Source organism: Asparagus officinalis, chromosome 4 (genome assembly GCF_001876935.1).
Source record: "Asparagus officinalis chromosome 4, Aspof.V1, whole genome shotgun sequence".
Classification (NCBI taxonomy): Eukaryota; Viridiplantae; Streptophyta; class Magnoliopsida; order Asparagales; family Asparagaceae; genus Asparagus; species Asparagus officinalis.
This window is the reverse complement of record NC_033797.1, coordinates 83,538,327-83,559,472: the sequence shown is the minus strand read 5'-3', so window position 1 is coordinate 83,559,472 and position 21,146 is coordinate 83,538,327. Positions and strand designations below refer to the sequence as shown.

At 40.2% G+C, this 21,146-nt stretch overlaps 1 protein-coding gene across 1 annotated transcript in view; it reads left to right on the top strand.

Moving 5' to 3' along the window:
• The window catches only part of LOC109839005, a 30,558-nt gene continuing 26,100 nt past the window's right edge, over window positions 16,689-21,146 (top strand). The window contains exons 1-3 of the mRNA XM_020407438.1: window positions 16,689-16,985; window positions 18,276-18,818; window positions 18,925-19,026. Of these exons, the coding sequence (XP_020263027.1) occupies window positions 16,689-16,985; window positions 18,276-18,818; window positions 18,925-19,026 (942 nt within the window). The remainder of the gene's footprint in view (window positions 16,986-18,275; window positions 18,819-18,924; window positions 19,027-21,146) is intronic.

Below are 21,146 nucleotides of genomic sequence, written 5' to 3'. Positions count from 1 at the left end.
AAAGAGATGCCTTCCCATTAATCAGAGTAAGAACGAAGGTCTCATATTCCTCGTCGGGCAAGGAACTCAACAACAGCAACGCCTTGTCCTCATCTTCAATCTTGACATCCACATTCGCCAAATCCGCAAGAAGCTTTGTGTAGTGGTTCATGTGATCTCTAATGGAGGTTCCCTTCTTCAACTGGAAACGATAAAGCCTCCTCTTCAAATGCAAGCGATTTTCCACACTCTTGGTCAAATACTTGCTTTCGAGAATCTCCCAAATCTTCTTCGCAGAAGTCTCATTCATCACATCATATTTCAGATCTTGAGTCAAACAAGACCTAATCACACCACACGCCGTTCGATTCATCTTCTTCCAAACCTTCTCTTCAATCTCATCTGGCTTACCATCTAACTCTAATGTATCCTCCAAATTCTGCGCGTTCAGCGCATCAAAAACCTCGCATCTCCATAATCCAAAATTGTTTGTGCCATTAAACTTATCCACATCTATCTTCATAGAGTGGATATTCAAACTCTGAATGGTCTTCGCGCCAGAAGCACCACCCTCGACACCCGAAGCACCTTCTTTCCCCGACATCTTACGCACCAACGAATAAAGAATAGATCCAAAACTGAAAAGATAGAGCCTTTACCAAAAGATCCCACCTTTATCACCAAACGAAGCCCTAGACGATCCTCCAAATTGATATACTCCTCCAAATAGCCTAAGCGTAGCCCGAGCTCTGATACCACTTGTTGTGCGCAGCGGAAATTTCAGCAGAGTTTCTGGTGCACAATAAGAGAGAAAGATCGATAAGAATTCTTGTTTCTCAAAGGGAACAAGAATCTGAAAGCCTAATATCCCATCAAAGTGGGATATTTGCTCTTCCTCTCGTCAGCTCTAGGACTGCGCGTCGAGGGATCCTAAAAACTATTACAATGGCCACAAACTCAAACAAACCAATTTTACGTGGTTCGGCAAACTGCCTACGTCCACGGGGCAAGGAGGGGGAGATCTACTATTAGAGGGGAGAGAATACAACTAGGGTTTACAATCACTCAATCTAAACCCTCTCACAATCTCTCAGACCTCTCACACAATTATCTCTCTCAAAAACACAAAAGCCTATTTGCACGAAGCCAAAGAAAAGCCGCTGACTTTTTCTCCCATAGCCTCACTTTTCTTCTTTCTCCTGCACTGCGCACCTGCCCTCTGCAGCCGCCAAAAAGCTCTTGATTTTTCCCCTGCCTTCGCACGCCCTAGGGAGAAATCTCCTTGGTATTTATATAAACTTCAATCAGTCACGCGTTCCGAAGTCAGGTGGGCCAACTTTGTTTTTGCTACTGCTCACGAGATTTTCTCAAATCTCTTCACGCTTTCCAATTCTCCAAATCTTCTCACGTGTTAATTGTTGAGCTCCTTCACAACGTGGAGGGACCCACGTTCACATCCTAAAAAAAAACATCATGAGACGCTGTCCTCCCCACTCACGCGTCATTCAATTACACTCTCTCTCTTCATCTTCCCTTATCACCTCATCGCCAGACTCCATAAAATCTTCCTCATAATCTCCATTTTCTGATTCAATATTCTCTAACTCTTTCTCTTTCTCCATCAATTTGTTCTTATTAAGTTTTTGAGGATCTTTCTGTGCCTTTCCTGATCAAGTCTTCACTTGCATATGATTCTTTCCAAGATGTTTTGTCCTTAGCCTTTGCTCCTCTTGGACCTTATGTCCTTGTAATGATTTAGTCTTTATCAATTGCACATCTACACTCTGAACTTGCTTTCGCAACTTGCTTGTAACGTGCTGTTGGCTATAAGACTGTGATTTCTGCTTTATTTTCATCCTTGGTACATTGCTTCCATCAACCTGCTGGCTGTAGGCTTTTGATTGATTCATCCTCGTAAGATTTGTCACATATAGAGGATAAAAGATCTTTTTACGCTTCTTTGCAAGAGGTTTGCTCATGACCTACAAAATAAGAAATGCAAGGATGTTAAATGGATTGTATTAAGTTGAAGGAATGTAAAAAAAAAAAAGAAATCTGTTGCAAGCTACTATCTTTAATTAATCAAGTTATGTCATTTGTGTCACCTCTATAGCTAGTCTCCAAGTAAGGTCAGTTTTGTGTGTGCCAGGGGCATCCTGATCAAGCTGCCAGTTTCTCCGGCTCGATCAATCGTTGTTTAATTTACTATGTGGTAGAAAATTAAGAAAAAGTTTTGCTATTTATATGATGAAAAATAGGTCCTAGCAAGGCGTTCCAGTCTGTGCACTGTCTATTTATAATATCAACTAGTTTGGGGCCTGAAAACGCCGAAACTGAAAAACAAATTCTCAGTACGTTTTGTCTCCTAGAATCTTTTAAAAAAAAGCTATCTTTATGGAAGAACAAAACTCTTTCAATAGGAGGCAGATTAACATTGCTAAACTCAGTGCTCTCCTCTATTCCCCTTTATTACATGTCTTTCTTCAAGTTGCTGATATGGGTCTCCAAGGCCATTGATAAAATCAGAAGAAATTTCCTCTGGAATGGCAGCCACAGCTTCTCTAGATCCAAGTGCCTCATTAACTGGGGTATAGTATGTAAACCCAAAGTTGAAGGTGGGCTTGGGGTGATTGATATCCCCTTCTTTAATTCAGCCCTCCTCTCCAAATGGATCTGGAAAATTTGGGATAGATCATCATTACTCAGTGAAGTGTTTTTTTCTATATATTCCAAACATGGAGCTAACCCTTTTGCTAATCATCCGAAGTTGGCACACTCAAGATTTTTCCAGGACCTTCTCTCAGCTCAATCCACTTTCTTCAGCATTGTCAGATGGAATGTCGGTAATGGTACTTCGAGCAGTTTTTGGCATGACAAATGGGCAGCAGCTAACACCCTTAGCAGCCTCTTTCCCCATGCTTACAAGCTTGCCTTCTCGAGTAATTGTAGCATCAGTTCGCAAGGTAGATGGGCAAATGGTTCATGGCTTTGGCATCCTATTATTAGAAGGGGATCTTCCCCAAGAGAGAGGGATGATGTTATTCATCTCCACTCCTTCCTAGAACATCTATCTCCAGGTGGCCCATCCGAACAAGACTCCTTATGGTGGCCTCTTCACCCATCGGGCGCTTTCTCTGTAAAATCCCTTTACTCTTTTACTTCTTCAGGGGGTTTTAAATCCCAGTTTTTCAAGTTAATATGGAAATCCAACATTCCCCTTAAGGTAAAAATCCACCTCTGGATCATCTCTAAAGGGAAATTGAATACCAAAGATAATTTGATCAAAAAAGGTTGGAACGGTGATCCAAGTTGTCCATTATGTCATCGGGAGACGGAGTCCCATGACCATTTATTTATACACTGCTCTTTTGCTCGTGAAGTATGGAATCACCTTCTCCCACATTTCCCAGCAAACTGCTGGCCTTTAAACATGGAAAAGCTGCTGTTGCTCTATCAATTACCCAACATTTGCCTGAATATCAAAACCTTTTGGAAGATCTTGTTGCCTTGTTTCTGTTGGTGGATATGGTTTACAAGGAACTCTTTAATTTTCAGAGATACTCCTCCTAACTCGCTATTAGCTGCATCTAATATTGCGAGATTCTCACTTTTCTGGACAGGTGAAGAAGATGACAGGACGGCGAGGAGGCTTCGTAGGGTAGCCCTTAATCTCGGCCTCCAGAACCTAGCGAAGAAGTCTTCCTCAGGGGATGCAGGGGAGAGTCTCCGCAGCAGCTAACATCTGTATCCTGAGTGGCATTCAAGACATGCTTTGTTGTCTTTGGGTGTTTTTTTGTTCCCTTTTGGTTAGGGGCTATCAGTGCCTAGCATTTACAGTCTCTTATCAGTATTGTAGTGTTTTCTATGATCCCTATGAAACGTTGTCTATTTTTGGTTTCCTTTTGCCTTCTTTAGATGATGGAATCGGTTGGTGTGGTGTGGTAGGTGACGACTATGGTCCGCTCCCTACCCACCTCTCTCACTGATCTCACCATCATCTAGAGAAGAAGTATGTACATTCTTCTATCTTCTATTAATATATTCATATGAACAGGGTACCTCACCCTGTTTCTCAGGTTCAAAAAAAAAAGTACGTTTTGTCTAATAGGCATCCAATATTCAAAGGCTCAGGTCAAATTTTGAGAGAAAATTAAGAAAAAGATTGATAACTTAAATCGTCAAATTAGCAGTTATCTTTTTTTGATAGAAAATGATGCGTATAAAGAAGCTTGAAGGCATTATGACAATAAAACAAGAAAAATCAGAACAAGTACTACTTTTCGCTCTCCACTCAACATCACTGCTAAGATCTCTGAAGCTGAGATTTACAGGCATAGAAGATGATGAAACATCAACGATTTTTGCAACATGAGGAAATGTCTATTATCTTCCCTAGAATAAATTCAAAAATAAACAAATAAAACATCCGTGCATGCATCTATGCATCCGTGCATGCATAAAAGCACACAAAAGAAAGTGAGACAGCTTTTTATATACCTTTCAGACTTTCAGTTCAACCTTATAGTATCTCATGTCATTTAATTAAAATAATCAAAAATCATGAAAATAAATAGTTGAAGCTTTATAATGGTCTTTGAAATTTGCCTATGCAATTTGTAGTAAAATATAAATTAGGAATCATGAGACAAGTAACTTTTTAAATATGATCAGGGGATTGTGCTTCTGATGTGAACATAGGAATATGGTATATTCTTTTTCCATGGACTATCGATTGAAGAATTACAAGAAAAAGCAGAGAATCAGCCAGACAGAAGCCAGACAGACTGGCGGTCGACCGTAAACGTGCACACAGACTTACTGGAATTCGGAGTTGATGGAGGTCGACCGCCGCGGTCGACCGCGAATGACTGTAAAGGATTTAGCTCTCGGGTTTGTGATTCGGTCGACCGCCGCCGGCGAGGTCGACCGCCGCGGTCGACCGCGAGACCTGCGCGGTCGACCGCTGCAGTCGCCCGTCGATGATTTCTGGGCTGGGCTTCGGTTTTTGACCTGATTCGTTTCTGAGTTATATATAACCCTAAACCTGATTTGTTAGGGTTAACCCTAAACCTGATTTGTTAGGGTTAAGCAAGGACGAATTTGAGCAGTCTTTGAGAGAGAATTGTTGTATCCAATTGTGGGAGAGTTGTGAGAGATCAAGAACTTTGTTTTAAGGTTTGATCTGAGAGATTTGTAACTCTACTTGTATTCTCTGATTTCTAATAGTAAGAACTCCCTCCCCCTTGCCCCGTGGACGTAGGTAACTTGCCGAACCACGTAAATTGTTTGTTCTAGCTGTGGTTGTGTTTGCATATTAGTTGTGACTTAGTTTGAGTTATTGTTCGTGATTGTACAAGAAAAGCTTCCGCCGCCCACAACAATTGGTATCAGATCTAGATCGACAACATGGGAGATGCAAGCACATCAGGTTTGTCTCTAACAAAGGCGATACAGAGTCCGAGCATCAATAACACGAAGATTGATGTTCCTAAGTTCGATGGCAAGATCAATTTTGGATTGTGGAGGTGTCAGGTGATGGATGCCTTGGATGCACAGAATTTGGAGGAGACTCTTAAGTTAAAAGAGAAACCCGCAGAGATGGAGGATAAGATTTGGAGGAAGATGAACAGTAGAGCTTGTGGTGTTATTAGGTCATGCTTGATGCCAGATCTTATTTATGATGTCATGAACGAGACGTCGGCGAAGAAGATGTGAGAAACACTCAATGAGAAATATCTTACGAAGAGCATTGAGAATCAGCTTCACTTGAAGAAGAGATTTTACCAGTTCAAGATGAATAGGGGGGTTTCCATCAGGGAGCATGTCAACAACTTCACTAAGCTACTTTCAGATATGGTCAATGTGGACATTATAGTTGAGGATGAAGACAAGACGATGCTACTTCTGTGTTCGTTGCCCGAAGATGATTATGGTACGTTCGTTCTCACTATGATCAATGAAATAACTACAGTCAGCTACAAGGAGGTGACCTCAGCTTTGGTGAATTATGAGTTAAGGAAGAGTGATGGTGAACCCTCCGAGAAGGCATCGGGAGATGCGTTAGCAGTTCGAGGCCGAGATTCAAACTGTCGCCAGTTCAACCACTCAAAATCAAGGAATAGGAGTGCCTATAAGAGTGTTGGTAGGAATCAATGTCGGTATTGTAAAGAAGAAGGACATTAGAAGATTGACTACCCAAAGTGGAAAGAAAAAGCCGGGAAGAATAAGAGGAAAGCGGCACAAGCTTCAGAGGTGAATGTTACAAAAGCTATTGGTGAGCATTCAGATTCAGATTCTTCAGGCTATTCATGCCCTGCTTTACCGTCGGTTTGCTATGCGGATTCCACGGAGTGGATGATGGATTCGGGAGATACATATCATATTTGCCCTAAGAGAGAGTGATTTTCTAGCTTTGAGGAGCTAGAAAGAGGGGATGTCATGCTTATGGGTAATGACCACGTATGTCCTATTGGTGGTATTAGTTCAGTCTGGATTAGGATGCATGATGGTGTAGTGAGGGAATTGAAGGAAGTGAGGTTCGTGCCTCAGTTGACGAAGAACATCATTTCTCTTGGGACTTTGGAGGCATTAGGATATCGAGTGATCTTAGAGGATGCTACAGTGAAGGTCACGAAGGGTTCTATGGTGGTGATGCGAGGAGTCAGAGAAAACAACCTATACTACTTGAAGGGCAAGACAGTTACAGGGGGTCTGACAGCTTCTATCACTACAGAGGAGGACACTACCACCTTATGGCACATGAGACTTGGACACACAGGTGATAAGTCTCTACAGTCATTGGCAAAACAGAGGCTATTGAAAGGTGCTAAGACCTGCAAGATGGAGCTGTGTGAGCACTATGTACTTGGGAAGAAGACTAGAGTGAAGTTTGGCACCGCTGTTCATAACACCCGAGGTACATTGGATTATATTCACACAGACGTTTGGGGTCCTTCCAAGAACACATCTCTTGGTGGGGCCAACTATTTTGTCACTTTCATTGATGATTATTCCAGGAGGAATTGGGTATACCCGATGAAGCATAAACATCAGGTCCTGGATATTTTTGTGGAGTGGAAGAAGAAAGTGGAGCTGCAGACAGGTAGAAAGGTGAAGACTCTACGTTCAGATAACGGTTCGGTGGCTAGTGACTATGAGTCGCTTCGGATATTTGGGTGTCCGGCTTATTATCATGTCAGTGATGGTAAATTAAATCCGAGAGTGAGGAAAGCAGTCTTTGTGGGATTTAGAGATAGTGTCAAAGGCTTCAAGTTATGGGATCCACAGGACAAGAAGATAGTTATTAGCAGAGATGTCACATTTGACGAGGCGTACATGATGAGGCCTCGAGCCCCTCAGCAGGTGGAGGGAGACTAGACAGGAGAGATATCATAGCAGGTGGAGGATGATGTGACTCCACCCACTTCAGAGAGCACTGTATCCATTGAGGCTCCTACAGAGGTGACACTGGAAGGAGATGAGATGACAGCCGGGCAGATAGAGGATATAGTGGACTATGGGACTCATGAACAAGGTTATGTTTAGGGGTCCATTGCAGCAGATAGACCGAGGGGAGAGATTCGTCGGCCATCTAGGTATAATAATATCATGGTCGCATATGCATTATCAGTGGAGATCGTTGATGATATGGTTCCAGCCACATTCAGGGAGGTAGAGTCTAGCCCCGATCCGATTAGGTGGAGGGAAGCTATGGAGGAGGAGATGCGGTCTCTTCAGGAGAACGACACTTGGACACTTGCACATCTATCTAAGGGTAAGAAAGCTATTGGTTGTAAGTGGGTATATGCCAAGAAGGAGGGATCTTCTATTGGGGACATAAGGTTCAAAGCCAGATTGGTTGCCAAGGGATATGCACAGCTTGAGGGCATTGATTACAACGAGGTATTTTCACCCGTTGTGAAGCATTCGTCTATATGGATTTTATTGGCGTTGGTGGCACAGTTGGATTTGGATTTGGTCCAGATGGATGTGAAGACAGCCTTTCTACACAGTGATTTAGATGAGGAGATCTACATGACACAACCCCGGGGTTTCAAAGCTGCAGGAAAGGAAGATTTGGTTTGTAAGCTGAAGAAGTCTTTTTATGGTTTGAAGTAGTCACCAAGACAGTGGTATAAGAGATTCGACGGCTTTATGATTGGCTGAGGGTACACGAGAAGCCCATATGATCCATGTGTTTATATGCACAAGCTACATGATGGTGAGCACATATATTTGCTTTTATATGTTGACGATATACTTATTGTTTCCAGGAATTCTTCGGCTATTCGAAAGCTGAAAGAGGAGCTATCATCCGAGTTTGAGATGAAGGATCTTGGAGAGGCAAAGAAGATATTGGGTATGGAGATCGAGAGAGACAGGGTGAAAGGGAGCTTGAAACTTACACAGAAGAGCTATTTGCAGAAGATGTTGAAGAAATTCAGCTTTGACGGTAATGCAAAAGCAGTTAGCACACCATTGGCTCCCCACTTCAAGCTTTCAGCGTTGATGTCACCTGTTTTAGTTGAGGACAGAGATTATATGTCGAAGGTCCCATATGCCAGTGCAGTAGGTAGCTTGATGTATGCGATGGTGTGTATGAGGTCAGATTTGTCACAGGCCGTGAGCATGGTATCGAGATACATGCACGACCCCGGGAAGGGTCATTGGGAGGTCGTGAAGTGGATTCTACGGTATGTTCGAGGCACTGTGGATGTTGGTTTAGTATTCCAGAATGATAAGAAGAATGGGCAGGATTGTATTGGATATGTGGATTCAGATTATGCTGGAGATCTTGACAAGCGCCGTTCTACTTCAGGTTATGCTTTTACATTGGCAGATGCACCTGTATGTTGGCGATGAACGCTTCAGTCCACAGTGGCTCTCTCTACTATGGAGGCAGAGTATATGGTAGTAACTGAAGCTATTAAGGAGGCTTTATGGTTGCGTGGTTTATTGGAGGACTTGGGGATCGCTCAGTAGACCATTCGGGTATATTGTGATAGCATGTCGGCTATCTATTTGGTGAATAACCAAGTCTATCATGCGCGCATGAAGCACATCGACGTCAGATTCCACTTTGTACGGGACGTTTTGGATGATGGAGACGTCATATTAGAGAAGGTCCACACAAATGACAATCCTGCAGATATGTTGACCAAAGTTGTTTCAGGAGTGAAATTTGATCATTGTTTGAAGCTTTTGAACATCCTTCAGTGCTGAGGCCTTTGGAGGTCATTTAGGTGAACTACGTTCGGCTTGATTCCTTGGGAAAGAGGATACGTAGGCAGTCTTTCAGATGCAGCCAGTTTGATCAGTTGATTCAGATGGGGGGGGATCGCGTTTCAGCTCTAGATTGGTTCCCTGACTTGTTGAGGGACTATTGGATGATTTGGTGTCGGCTCAGTTTTGGTGGAAACATTCGCCGAGGTGGAGAATTGAAGAATTATAGGAAAATGGTCGACCGCCGCGGTCGACCGCCACGGTCGACCACGAATGACTGTAAAAGATTTAGCTCTCGGGTTTGTTATTCGGTCGATCGCCGCGGTCGACCGTGAGACCTACGCGATCGACCGTCGTGGTCGACCGTCGATGATTTCTGGGCTGGGCTTTGGTTTTTGACCCGATTCGTTTCTGAATTATATATAACTCTAAACCTGATTTGTTAGGGTTAAGCAAGGACGAATTTGAGCAGTCTTTGAGAGAGGATTCTTGCATCCAATTGTGGGAGAGTTGTGAGAGATCAAGAGCTTTGTTTTAGGGTTTGATCTGAGAGATTTGTAACTCTACTTGTATTCTCTGATTTCTAATAGTAAGAACTCCCTCCCCCTTGCCCCGTAGACGTAGGCAACTTGCCGAACCACGTAAATTATTTGTTCTTGCTATGGTTGTGTTTGCATATTAGTTGTGACTTAGTTCTAGTTATTGTTCGTGATTGCACAAGAAAAGCTTCCGCCGCGCACAACATCGATTGGCAAATTTCTAGCCTTTTTGTTTTACTACCAGTAGCTAGATTAGGCTGAGACTAAACCTAACAAAGTTTCAAGCAGCCTGCTTGAAATAGATTGGAAAGTAATAGAATAGTCCCTATTATATGGGGGCATAATTTTTGAACTTGATATAATATGCTACAGGAGTGTGCAATGTCAGGATATAATATGCTACAGGAGCCAGGAGCTGTTTATGTCCATTATGAACTAATATAAGATTTTTAAAAGAATTTACCTCAAATGATCTCTTCTCTTTTGAACTTGATCTAGAATCACCCACTGTTTCCATCACTCAAAGAGAAGTGATTATCTAGTAATAAATTAAAAGAATCACATAAGTACTAGATACACGAAAAATAGATAACAAAACTAGCTAAGAGAAGAATAATACACAAGCAAAGACCAAGAAAAATCCATACTGGAAGACGATGAAGCTTGACTTAGTTTGAATGGAAAATGACCAAATGCATAGTTCAAAAATAGGGAAAAAAAGTGTACTGCAATCTTTCAGCAATAGCTAGCAGATATCATCAAAACTGCATAAAGTTCCAGAACCAAAAAACATCCCTAATAAAATAAGCAACACATCCAATTACAATCTTGACACAAGTACAAAGTATTGAAGACAAATTAAGGAGTATCCTCCGTCCAATCCCATTCCGATTCATCTTAATTTCCACTTTCTGATTCATCTTGATCTCCACCTTCTGATTCTTCTTCATTTTCATCTTCTAGCTCCTCCACTAATTTGCAAATATCCAGAAAAAAGAGGACTAATTTGTAAATTTTCGAAAAAGGTCAAAAAAAAAAAATTTGTTCACCAGCATATGAGGGAGGCGCGCCATCAACCGATGCAGCAGGAAAACGACCTCTCGAAACTCGCGACATAATGGCCTACAGAAAAAGAATTCAAGAGGTCAGATCTAGAAATAAAAATCACTTTTTTATCCCCTAAAAAGGCGAGCTTGAGGCATCAAATCACTCCCTCAACCCTTATATGCGATCCCGCTATTCCATACTCCTCCATGTTTGGCGGAATGTCAACAATGGATCTCGACAAACCATCTCTACACCAACCAATATTAACTACATCATCATCATCATCAATGCTTGCAATCGAATCCATTCCATTGTCATGACTCTTAGCCCAATATTGATTGCTATGAGTGACACCATGATCTTCAAACATATTACTTGGAATCTTTAAAACATAATGTCAATTCTTATTAACCTCTTCAATGCGGTCTTTCACATAAAAAACTTGATGTACTTGGCATTCCATCACAAAAGGATCATTTGTATGACATTTGTTGTTAAAATTTACACGAGTAAGCTCATATTCATCTGTGTCACACTGAAACCAATCACACTTAAACAAAACAACACTAAAATTGCCCCAGTAGTCTAGTTCAATGATATCTCGTATGACTCCATAGAATGCCACTTTAGCAGTTATAAGATTATGGTCCCTAGAGCTTTTCAATGATATCTCGTATGACTCCATAGAATGCCACTTTAGCAGTTATAAGATTATGGTCCCTAGAGCTTGCATAACTATCCACTTCACTTAACAAAGAAACACCACTATTTTGAGTTTTGCATGTATCATCACGTGCTTTGATGTAGAAAGTATAGCCATTAATATAATATCCTTTGTATCTCTTGGCGATATTGTTGGGACCCATCAAAAAAAACTTTAAGTATTTGGGTATTGATTGAGATTCAGCCACAGTGGCTTTAAACCATATAAAAAAATCCTTACTATGCCTTTAAGCTTCCACCCATTTTCTTCTTCTACCTCGTTTTCTTGGTTGATTCTCAATCAAAAGTTTGTGCTCTCTGTATTAATAAGAAACAAACATAAATGTTATATAGTGGAATTTAAAGAATACCAAAAATAATATATAAATATTTAATAAATAAAGTATACCTAATATACTCCCCAACTTCCCTATTACCGCTATTGAATAAAGCATATCTATGTGTATTAACCCAATCTACATCATCCAATGCAAATGCTTTGCCTTTCCTTTTCCTCTTTCCGCCCACTGGATGACCTATCTTTGGAAAAATAGGTGATGGCTCATCATCATCAATGACTTCATCATACTTTCTTGTATATCTATTAAATCTTGTCTTCACACCATCATGTAGATATAACAAGCAAAAAGTTAGCGACTCTTCAGCCAAATACCCCTCCGCTATAGAACCTTCAGGAGCACTTCTATTGCGAATATATAACTTTAATCTACAAAGATATCTCTCTATCGGATACATCCAACAATAGTTAACTGGCCCACAATCCAAAATTTGTTGAACTAAATGAATCGGCAAATGCACCATAATATCAAAAAAGCTAGGTAAAAATATTTTCTCCAGTTGAGAAATATCTCCACAATTTCTGACTACAATTTACAAAGATCATTTAAATTAAGAACTTTGCTACATAAGCCCTTGAAGAAAGCCCCTAATCTGATTAATGGAATAGAAACACGTCTAGGTATAGTCCTTCTCAGAGCAACTGAAAGTAAATACTTTATGAGAAAATAAGCATCGTGTGTCTTATACCCTAATATTTTTTTCTCGTTAACATTGACACACCTCGAGATATTTGATGCGCAACCATGCGGTATTTTAGCATTTTTTAACACACCACAAAATATCTTTTTCTCCTCCATCGTCATCGAAAAGCATGCTTTAGCGAATTTAAAATGTCGACCATCAGCTGACTTGGTAGGGTGTAGATCTCTTCTTAGGCCCATATGCTGCAAATCAAAATGAGCTCTGACATGATTCTTCGTCTTTTCAGGAATGTCTAATGATATCCCAATTATATTATCACACACATTCTTCTCTATGTGCAATAAATCCAGCAAGTGCCGTCATATATTTTGCTCCCAATAAGGCAAATCAAAAAATATTGATCTTTTTTCCCATGGACAGCCCTTTTCTAATTTTTTTTTCTTCTGTTTCTTCCCAAAGTCATTAACAAAGCCACGCAATTCCTTCATAATCTCTATCCCAGATAATGATTCAGGTTTTTTTCCTAACTCAACATGGCCATTAAAGTTTCTTCTATTTAACCGCCATGGATGATTATCACTCAAAAATCGACGATGACCCATGTAACACATTTTCCTACTGTATTTTAAATATGGATGATTATCACTCAAAAATCGACGATGACCCATGTAACACATTTTCCTACTGTATTTTAAATATTAGGAACAAGTGTCATAGTTGCAGCAAGGGCAAGCCAACTTCCCTTAGTACTCCCTCTGAATAACATTGCAAATGCTGAAAAGTCACTTATAGTCCAAAGTAATGCTGCACGAACATAAAATGGTTGTTTATTTGAAGCATCATAAGTAAGCAACCCGACTTCCCATAACTCTTTCAAGTCATCAATCAACGGTTGCAAGTAAACATCGATATTATTCCCAGTGGACTGAGGCCCTAGAATAAGCAAAGACAACATGAAATATTCTGGCTTTAGAGACATCCAGGGTGGTAAATTATAATTTATCAAGATCACTGGCCATGTGCTATGCGAATTGCTCATAGTCCAAAATGGATTAAACCCGTAACTAGCAAAGCCCAGCCTCACCTATATAAGCCGATTCCTTTTTATATCAGCAGTTACATTGCAAGTCCCATAGGATATAAAAAGAAAAAGTGAACTAATGTGGGTGGACATATCATGAAGAGGGCTTTGTACACTCTGAGCAAAAGTTAACATGCTGAGAGATAAGTTAACAGCGATTCTCTACAATTAATAGAGACCTAACTTCCTATATTTCTAGAGAAATGGTTCATTCAGAGCAACCAAGTTACTTTATTTCCATCTCTACAACATTTCTTCATGTTGATTCACTAACACTGTAATATAACCAGATCAATAGGAATCAATTAATGCATGTTTCGAAGATCTCTTACAAGCAACATAAGGCATACATTCAGGAAATTGCAAACATTGTTCACTCATGAAAATATAGGCAGGCAAAATTGTCTAAATTTTACAGTATGCCCAGTGAGCAAAACTTGTTGTCCATCTTTCTAGAAATAACATAAGCAAGTAATAAAATTATTAAAAATTACAAATAGGACTTGAAGAAGCAATTGAAGCTTACAAAATGAAAAATTACAAATTTAATTCATCTATAATATGAAAAAGAAATTGAAGCATGTCCACAATTTTTCCAAATTTCCCGCAGAAAATCAAAAAATTTAAAGATCAATAAAACAATGATCCAATAGTTACTTAAATCAAGATATAAGCAAATCCCCTCAATTTAATTAACCCACTTGCCTAACCTAGTAGCTAAAAATCAAGATATAAGCAAATCCCCTCAATTTAATTAACCCACTTGCCTAACCTAGTAGCTAATCACAACCAACATTCTGTCATTACTAACCTAGTAGCTAATCACAACCAACATTCTGTCATTACCCAATAGAAAACAAATAAATCCAATTTTTTGAGAAGAAATATCTTTTAGGTTAAGGAATCTTACCTCAAGGATCGACCTAGAGTAATGGATCGTGATTAATGCAGCAATCGATGTTATCTGTAGCACCTAAGAAAAATGAAGAAAAGATTTTTAAAGATAGAAAGGGGGAAGAAATTGTAGAGGTCGGAAATGCAAGGAACTGAGGTACCTTGACGAAGAGATTAGTAGCTTAATGACGACGAACAAGACTGGAATGGCAACGAGAGTAGCATGACGACGATATTAGTAGCTCGACGACAAGAATGGCAACAAGCTCGAAGATGAGATCGGAGAGGAGATTTGAGAGAACGACAAACTCTAGAAAACAAGGAGTAGCTCGGCGACAAAACCACGAGATTGGAGATCAGAGAAGAGCTTAGAGATGAGATCCGATCCGAAAACGGCGACGAGATCTTGGCCACAACAATTTTAGGGATCAGAAAATTTTGGAGACGATTTTAGGGATTTCATTTGAGAGAGAGAGAGATATTTGGTTGCGGTTAGACCATAAGCTTTACAAACTTAACTCCCAAACACACGAACAAAGATTAAGCCCATGAACAATTATTTTGCCTATGGCACCATTTTTCACTTAATGTTGTATTAGCTACTGTAAACCGTTACGATTGATATCTAACGCAATAGTTAGAACCGTTGCGCCTTAACCACTGCAATAGATCAATTATGTGGTAGTGATCTAAGGATACTGACCCTTTGTTCATGTGAAACACACACACACATATCCCTGGAGCACTAGGTTGGATCCATCTAAGGATACTGACCCTTTGTTCATATTCACATGATGATTCTTATGTGGCAAACTTTTACCAAGCTTGTTTCTCTTATCCATCTAAGGATACTGACCCTTTGTTCATATTCACATGATAATTCTTATGTGGCAAACTTTTACCAAGCTTGTTCTGCTTTCCATGTAAGAAGCCCCACAAGTTTCTTAATACATAGATTCCCATGTTCCAATCAGAAGATCATCAATGACGGTTTCTTCTTTACCCTGCTCCCTCTACAATAATAATTTAGATCTCATATTTTCACTATCAAAATATAATGACAAACCAGTTTACTCGATCAGAATTTGTTCGTTATACTTAGTGAATAATTTTGACTTATGTCAAATAAAAAATGAAAATTAATGCACGCAATCCAATAAATATGATAAAGTATAATTTTGGATGAAAACATTATCATCAAACTGTATTTTGATAACAGACTAAACACAACATCATGATCAAATATTTGTCAGAATTAACTTCATAAAGATTCAAATATGTTTTACGCTAGCTAGCTGCACCTTAACATTAAAATTAAATACTTCAAATGAATTATCAAAATCATATGTTCACCCTATTTATGTTTTTTAAAGGAATCCTATGTATCTGTCAAACGCCAACACTCACGTCCATCACCTTATCATATTTAATGACTTGTCCCTCTTTGATTGGCCTCACTCATCCTCTCCGTTGAAAACCCCTCTCAATCATTCTCCCCCAAAACAAAAACAACACATTTGCTATATCCACTCCCAAACAGTAATTTTGGGAGTTGGATTGCCAAAAATGCCCTTTTGTTGCCCTTGTGTTATTAAATGCCTTTGTGTTATTAAATGCAACGTAATTAATACTCGATTTTAGCACTAACCGGATTTGTTTCTTGGGATATGTTGTGTTATTAAATGCAACGTAATTAATACTCGATTTTAGCACTAACCGGATTTGTTTCTTGGGATATGTTTCTTAGTAAATGAGATCCATAACAATTTTTACGATTTGAAACATTGACTGCAACGTAATTTGAAACATTGGTTATGCATTTAAGTAAAAATAACAAACTAACACTATTATTTAATTTTTACGATTTGAAACATAATTTTTACAATGGATCTCATTGACTGCAACGTAATTTGAAACATTGGTTATGCATTTAAGTAAAAATAACGATTTTAGCCACTAACCGGATTGCGAATTTTTATGGTGTCCGGTTGGCTTCGAATTCTGATTTCGAATTTTTATAACAATTTTCATTTCCAATACAATTTACACAAATTACATAAAATCGTTTTTTTTCAAAAATAAATTACACCACTCAGAATCAAAATTGATTTTGACCCCTTAGATTTTTACATATAAAAAGGCCAACAGATTAAGTTTTTCAAATCACAATCACAACTCAAACACTCACAACTCAAACACTTACAATTACAATCACAAACAATATGAATTCTGGAGATTACAACTCCATAAATCTTGATGAAGTTGAATTCGTCATCGACGAAACACAAAGTGATCCATTCCAGGATCATAGTTCATATGTAGAGTTTGAAGACATTTCAACCGATTTCGTTAATCCGGAAGGAGGTTTTGCTAGTAGAGAGGACATGGATGCTCATGTAAGATATGTTGCTGGCTTGAGGAACGTTACTTTGGCAATTCGTGATTCGAAGGGAAAAGACGGCCGACGGCCCAAAGTTCGATATTTATGTAGCCAAGGTGGCGGATACAGACCAAAAAAGGTTACTGGAACTAGGTCCACTAAAACGACAAAAAATAATTGTCCATTTTGGTTGGACGGAATGGAGTACCCTAGAGGGCGCTGGTACTTTGAAGTCCGGGAGGGGAGACACAACCATCCATTCCCGTCTCATGCTGTGGGATCTCGTTTAGGTAAAATATCCCCTATTCAACTTGAAGTTATTAGGGAGCAAGAGAATTTTAATTTAAGCCCGAGTAATATGTTGGCGTCCATGAAAAGGGCTGATCCGGAGAACAAATCGTGTACAAGTTTACAATGCTGTCAGTAAAGTAAGGTGCGTGCCCAGAAAAGAGAAGGTCGGACCCCGATGAATAATTTCATCCATTTACTCAGGCAATTGAACTACATGTACGACGTTCGGACTGCTGATGAATCTTCCGAACTTGGAGATATTGTTTTCTGCCACCCGGCTTCTTTTGTGATGGTGAATGCATATCCGGAAGTCATGATGATTGATTGTACGTACAACACCAATGAGTATGACATGCCTCTACTAGAAGTGGTCGGTGCAACAAGTACGGACAAAACGTTCACTATCGCCTACGCATTCATGCGAAATGAGAGACAAGAAAACTACAGGTTTGTGTCTTAATGAATTTTAATTTTTGTCATATGTTTAAATTTAAAATTGTTAATTAACATTATTTAGTACAATTGTTTGTCAATGTTATGAATAATGTTAAATTGAATATTTAGGAGGAGTTAATATTGTTATGAACATTATTAGTATTGTTTAATTAGGAGTTATTATTTTTATGAACATTATTAGAATTGTTTAATTAGGAGGAGTTATTATTTTTATGAACATTATTAGAATTGTTTAATTAGGAGGAGTTATTATTTTTATGAACATTATTAGAATTGTTGAATTAGGAGGAGTTATTATTTTTATGAACATTATTAGAATTGTTGAATTAGGAGGAGTTATTATTTTTATGAACATTATTAGAATTGTTGAATTAGGAGGAGTTATTATTTTTATGAACATTATTAGAATTGTTGAATTAGGAGGAGTTATTATTTTTATGAACATTATTAGAATTGTTGAATTAGGAGTTATTATTTTTATTGGAACGTTATTAGTATTGTTTAATTAGGAGTTATTATTTTTATGAACATTATTAGAATTGTTGAATTAGGAGTTATTATTTTTATTGGAACGTTATTAGTATTGTTTAATTAGGAGTTATTATTTTTATGAACATTATTAGAATTGTTTAATTAGGAGGAGTTATTATTTTTATGAACATTATTAGAATTGTTTAATTAGGAGGTACTGGAGAAACTTCACAAGGTGATGGAAGGCCAAATCTGTGAGATTAAGAAAGTAGCGAGAGTTAACGCTACTAAATCCAACACAGACACCCTTGGAGATACGTTGTTTGTTAATCTGAACAGATCAATCACGTTTAAAGCATTCGGCCTCATAAGGAAAGAAATGCAAGTTTTACAAGAAATGGGTCAGGATCCAACAACGTGTGGTTGCTACCTAAGGAGAACTCATGGTCTACCGTGCGCACATGAGCTTCAGTACTACATCATAAATGGGTATAGCATTCCGTTGGATCAAATACATGATTATTGGAAAAAGTTAGATATTCAGTTTCCAATATTTCCTAATGATGCCGCGGATGGATCCCCGACTCCACCAAATCCAGTGAGGAGGGCGTTGTTCGAAGAAGTCCCTGATATTACTGCACCTCCTACTGCTAAAAAGAAAACCAAGGGTAAAAAGCTCTCTAGTCTCCGTGTACCTTCGGCGTGGGAGAGGGTTGTGAAACAGTACGGATTTAAAAAGTCTCCAAACAAAAAGGTAATACTACATAACTTATGAATTTCTATATTTGAAAATTATGATTTATATTAGTTACTAATTTATTATTCTCAATTTAACATTGTCAACCTATGCATTTGTAAAGGGCCCTGGACGTGTTGCTTCTATCTCTGAATCACAGGGGAGTCCAATGAGCACATCCCAACGTACGGGGCCACCAGTATCACCATCTTCTCCAAATTTCCTCGTACTTCTGCTGGTCGAACTCATATTCGACCTCCGTTTCAACCGGGATCGGGATCCGAGGTTGCGACACGTCAGCCTTCGCAGAAAGGCTGTCGGCTCCCACTGTGGTCGCCAGTTTGTTTCCGTCGAAAGTCACCTTAGTCATTGATTTCATTAAACTTTAAGCGTTACAAATGAATTCAAATAACAAAAGAAAAAGATTACAACTTTCTTGAAAATAAACGCAAGATCCATTTATCGGCTCTTACTTGCGTGGGTTCTTCGCCGGTGCCGGGGTTAATCCGTGGACGACCGCGAATCAGATCCGGTTGATGAAAAATTGGGCAGAGCTTCTACCTCACCAAGGGGGTATTTGCTTGAAGTCCTGGAATCGACAAAGCGATATCAGGGCTCTTCTCGAGATTAAGACAAAGCCTAATCTCAAGGAACGGACGTACGAGCTTCAGATCCTTCGAACGGCTTCTCCTTTGCTCCGAAGTTCGCCGGGATCTCGCTGTCCTTTGCTGAAATTTCGTGCTCCTTCACTCTCCAATCCAGCAGCACCTCGTCCTCTTGATAAAATTCCAGATCCAGAAAATGGAGGCCTTTGGTTCATATTTATAGGCCTCAAAATACGGTTATTTGGATAAGAACAAGGGATTTGGCTCTATCTTTAGTCAACAGCTATTTATAGGCCTCAAAATACGGTTATTTGGATAAGAACAAGGGATTTGGCTCTATCTTTAGTCAACAGTAGCCTAACCTCGTTTGAGGATGATCTCAAGTCAGTTAAGAACCCCTGGAACCGATAAACCCTGCAAAAAACCAATTAAAAACCGTCAAAACGTGTTTGGGACATTAGACTGCGCGGCAGAACAATCTGACCCGCGCTCGCGCGGGTCGGAATAATCCGACCCGCGCTTGCGCGGGTCGGAAACATCCGACCCGCGCATGCGCGGGTCGGAATCATCCGACCCGCGCTTGCGCGGGTCGGATCATTCCGTCCTGCGCTTAGCGCGGGTTCGCCGACGTTCTCCCTTTTTTTTGGTTTCTTTCTTCCGGGACTTGTTCTTGTTGCGTATTCGTTCGATTTGTTGACTTGTATGCTTCGTCGCGAGACCGATCGTCGAACACGCGTTGGTTAACATACGCGTGCTGATCGATGCGCGCGGGCTGATTGACGTGCGCGAGATGATTTGACGTGCGCGCGCTGACCGGCGCGCACGAGTTGGTTGACGTGCGCGCGTTGACCGGCGCGTACGAGTTGGCGAGACCAATCGTCGAACACGCGTTGGTTAACATACGCGTGCTGATCGATGCGCGCGAGTTGGTTGACGTGCGCGCGTTGACCGGCTCGCACGAGTTGGTTTGACGTGCACGTGTGTTTGACTGACGCGCACGCGTTGATTGACGTGCGTGCGTTGACTGGCACGCACGAGTTGATTAACTTGCGCGCGTTGACCGGCGCACACGAGCTGATTGACGTGCGCGCGTTGACTGGCGCGCACGAGGTGATTTGACGTGCACTCGTTGACCGGCGCGCATGAGTTGGTTGACGTGCGCGCGTTGACCGGCGCGCACGAGTTGATTGACGTGCACGCGTTTGACCGACGCGCACGAGTTGGTTTGACGAATCTTCTTGACTCGCCCATTCATTGCTTCGAGTTTCGTGCGGGCTTTTGTAGACAATTTTAGACGCCTACAGATACCCCCTCCAAAGTGTTTCAGCCTCATTCTTTTATAGAGGAGTCTGAAACGCTTTGGATATGATGGATCCCCACCTTCAGTCGGTGTTAAAGGAGCTACAGATGGTTTCGATTCTTGACTTCTCCATATTTTAGCGTATTCTGTATTTTGTCGAATAGCTAAGATTTTCTCGGTACTGCGTTTATCGTCTGACCGTTGTTGAAGCCTTGAACCGGAATTGGTGAGTGGATTTTTTGTTGATATGTCATTGAGTTGACTTTTGGATCAATTGCAACGTGTTGACTGGCGTTGACCTAGGGCTACGCGTTGACCGGCGTTGACCTTAGGGTTTCGAATCGATCGACGTTGACTTTCACGCAACGCGTTGACTGGCGTTGACCTAGGGCTACGCGTTGACCGACGTTGACCTTAGGGTTTCGAATCGATCGGTGTTGA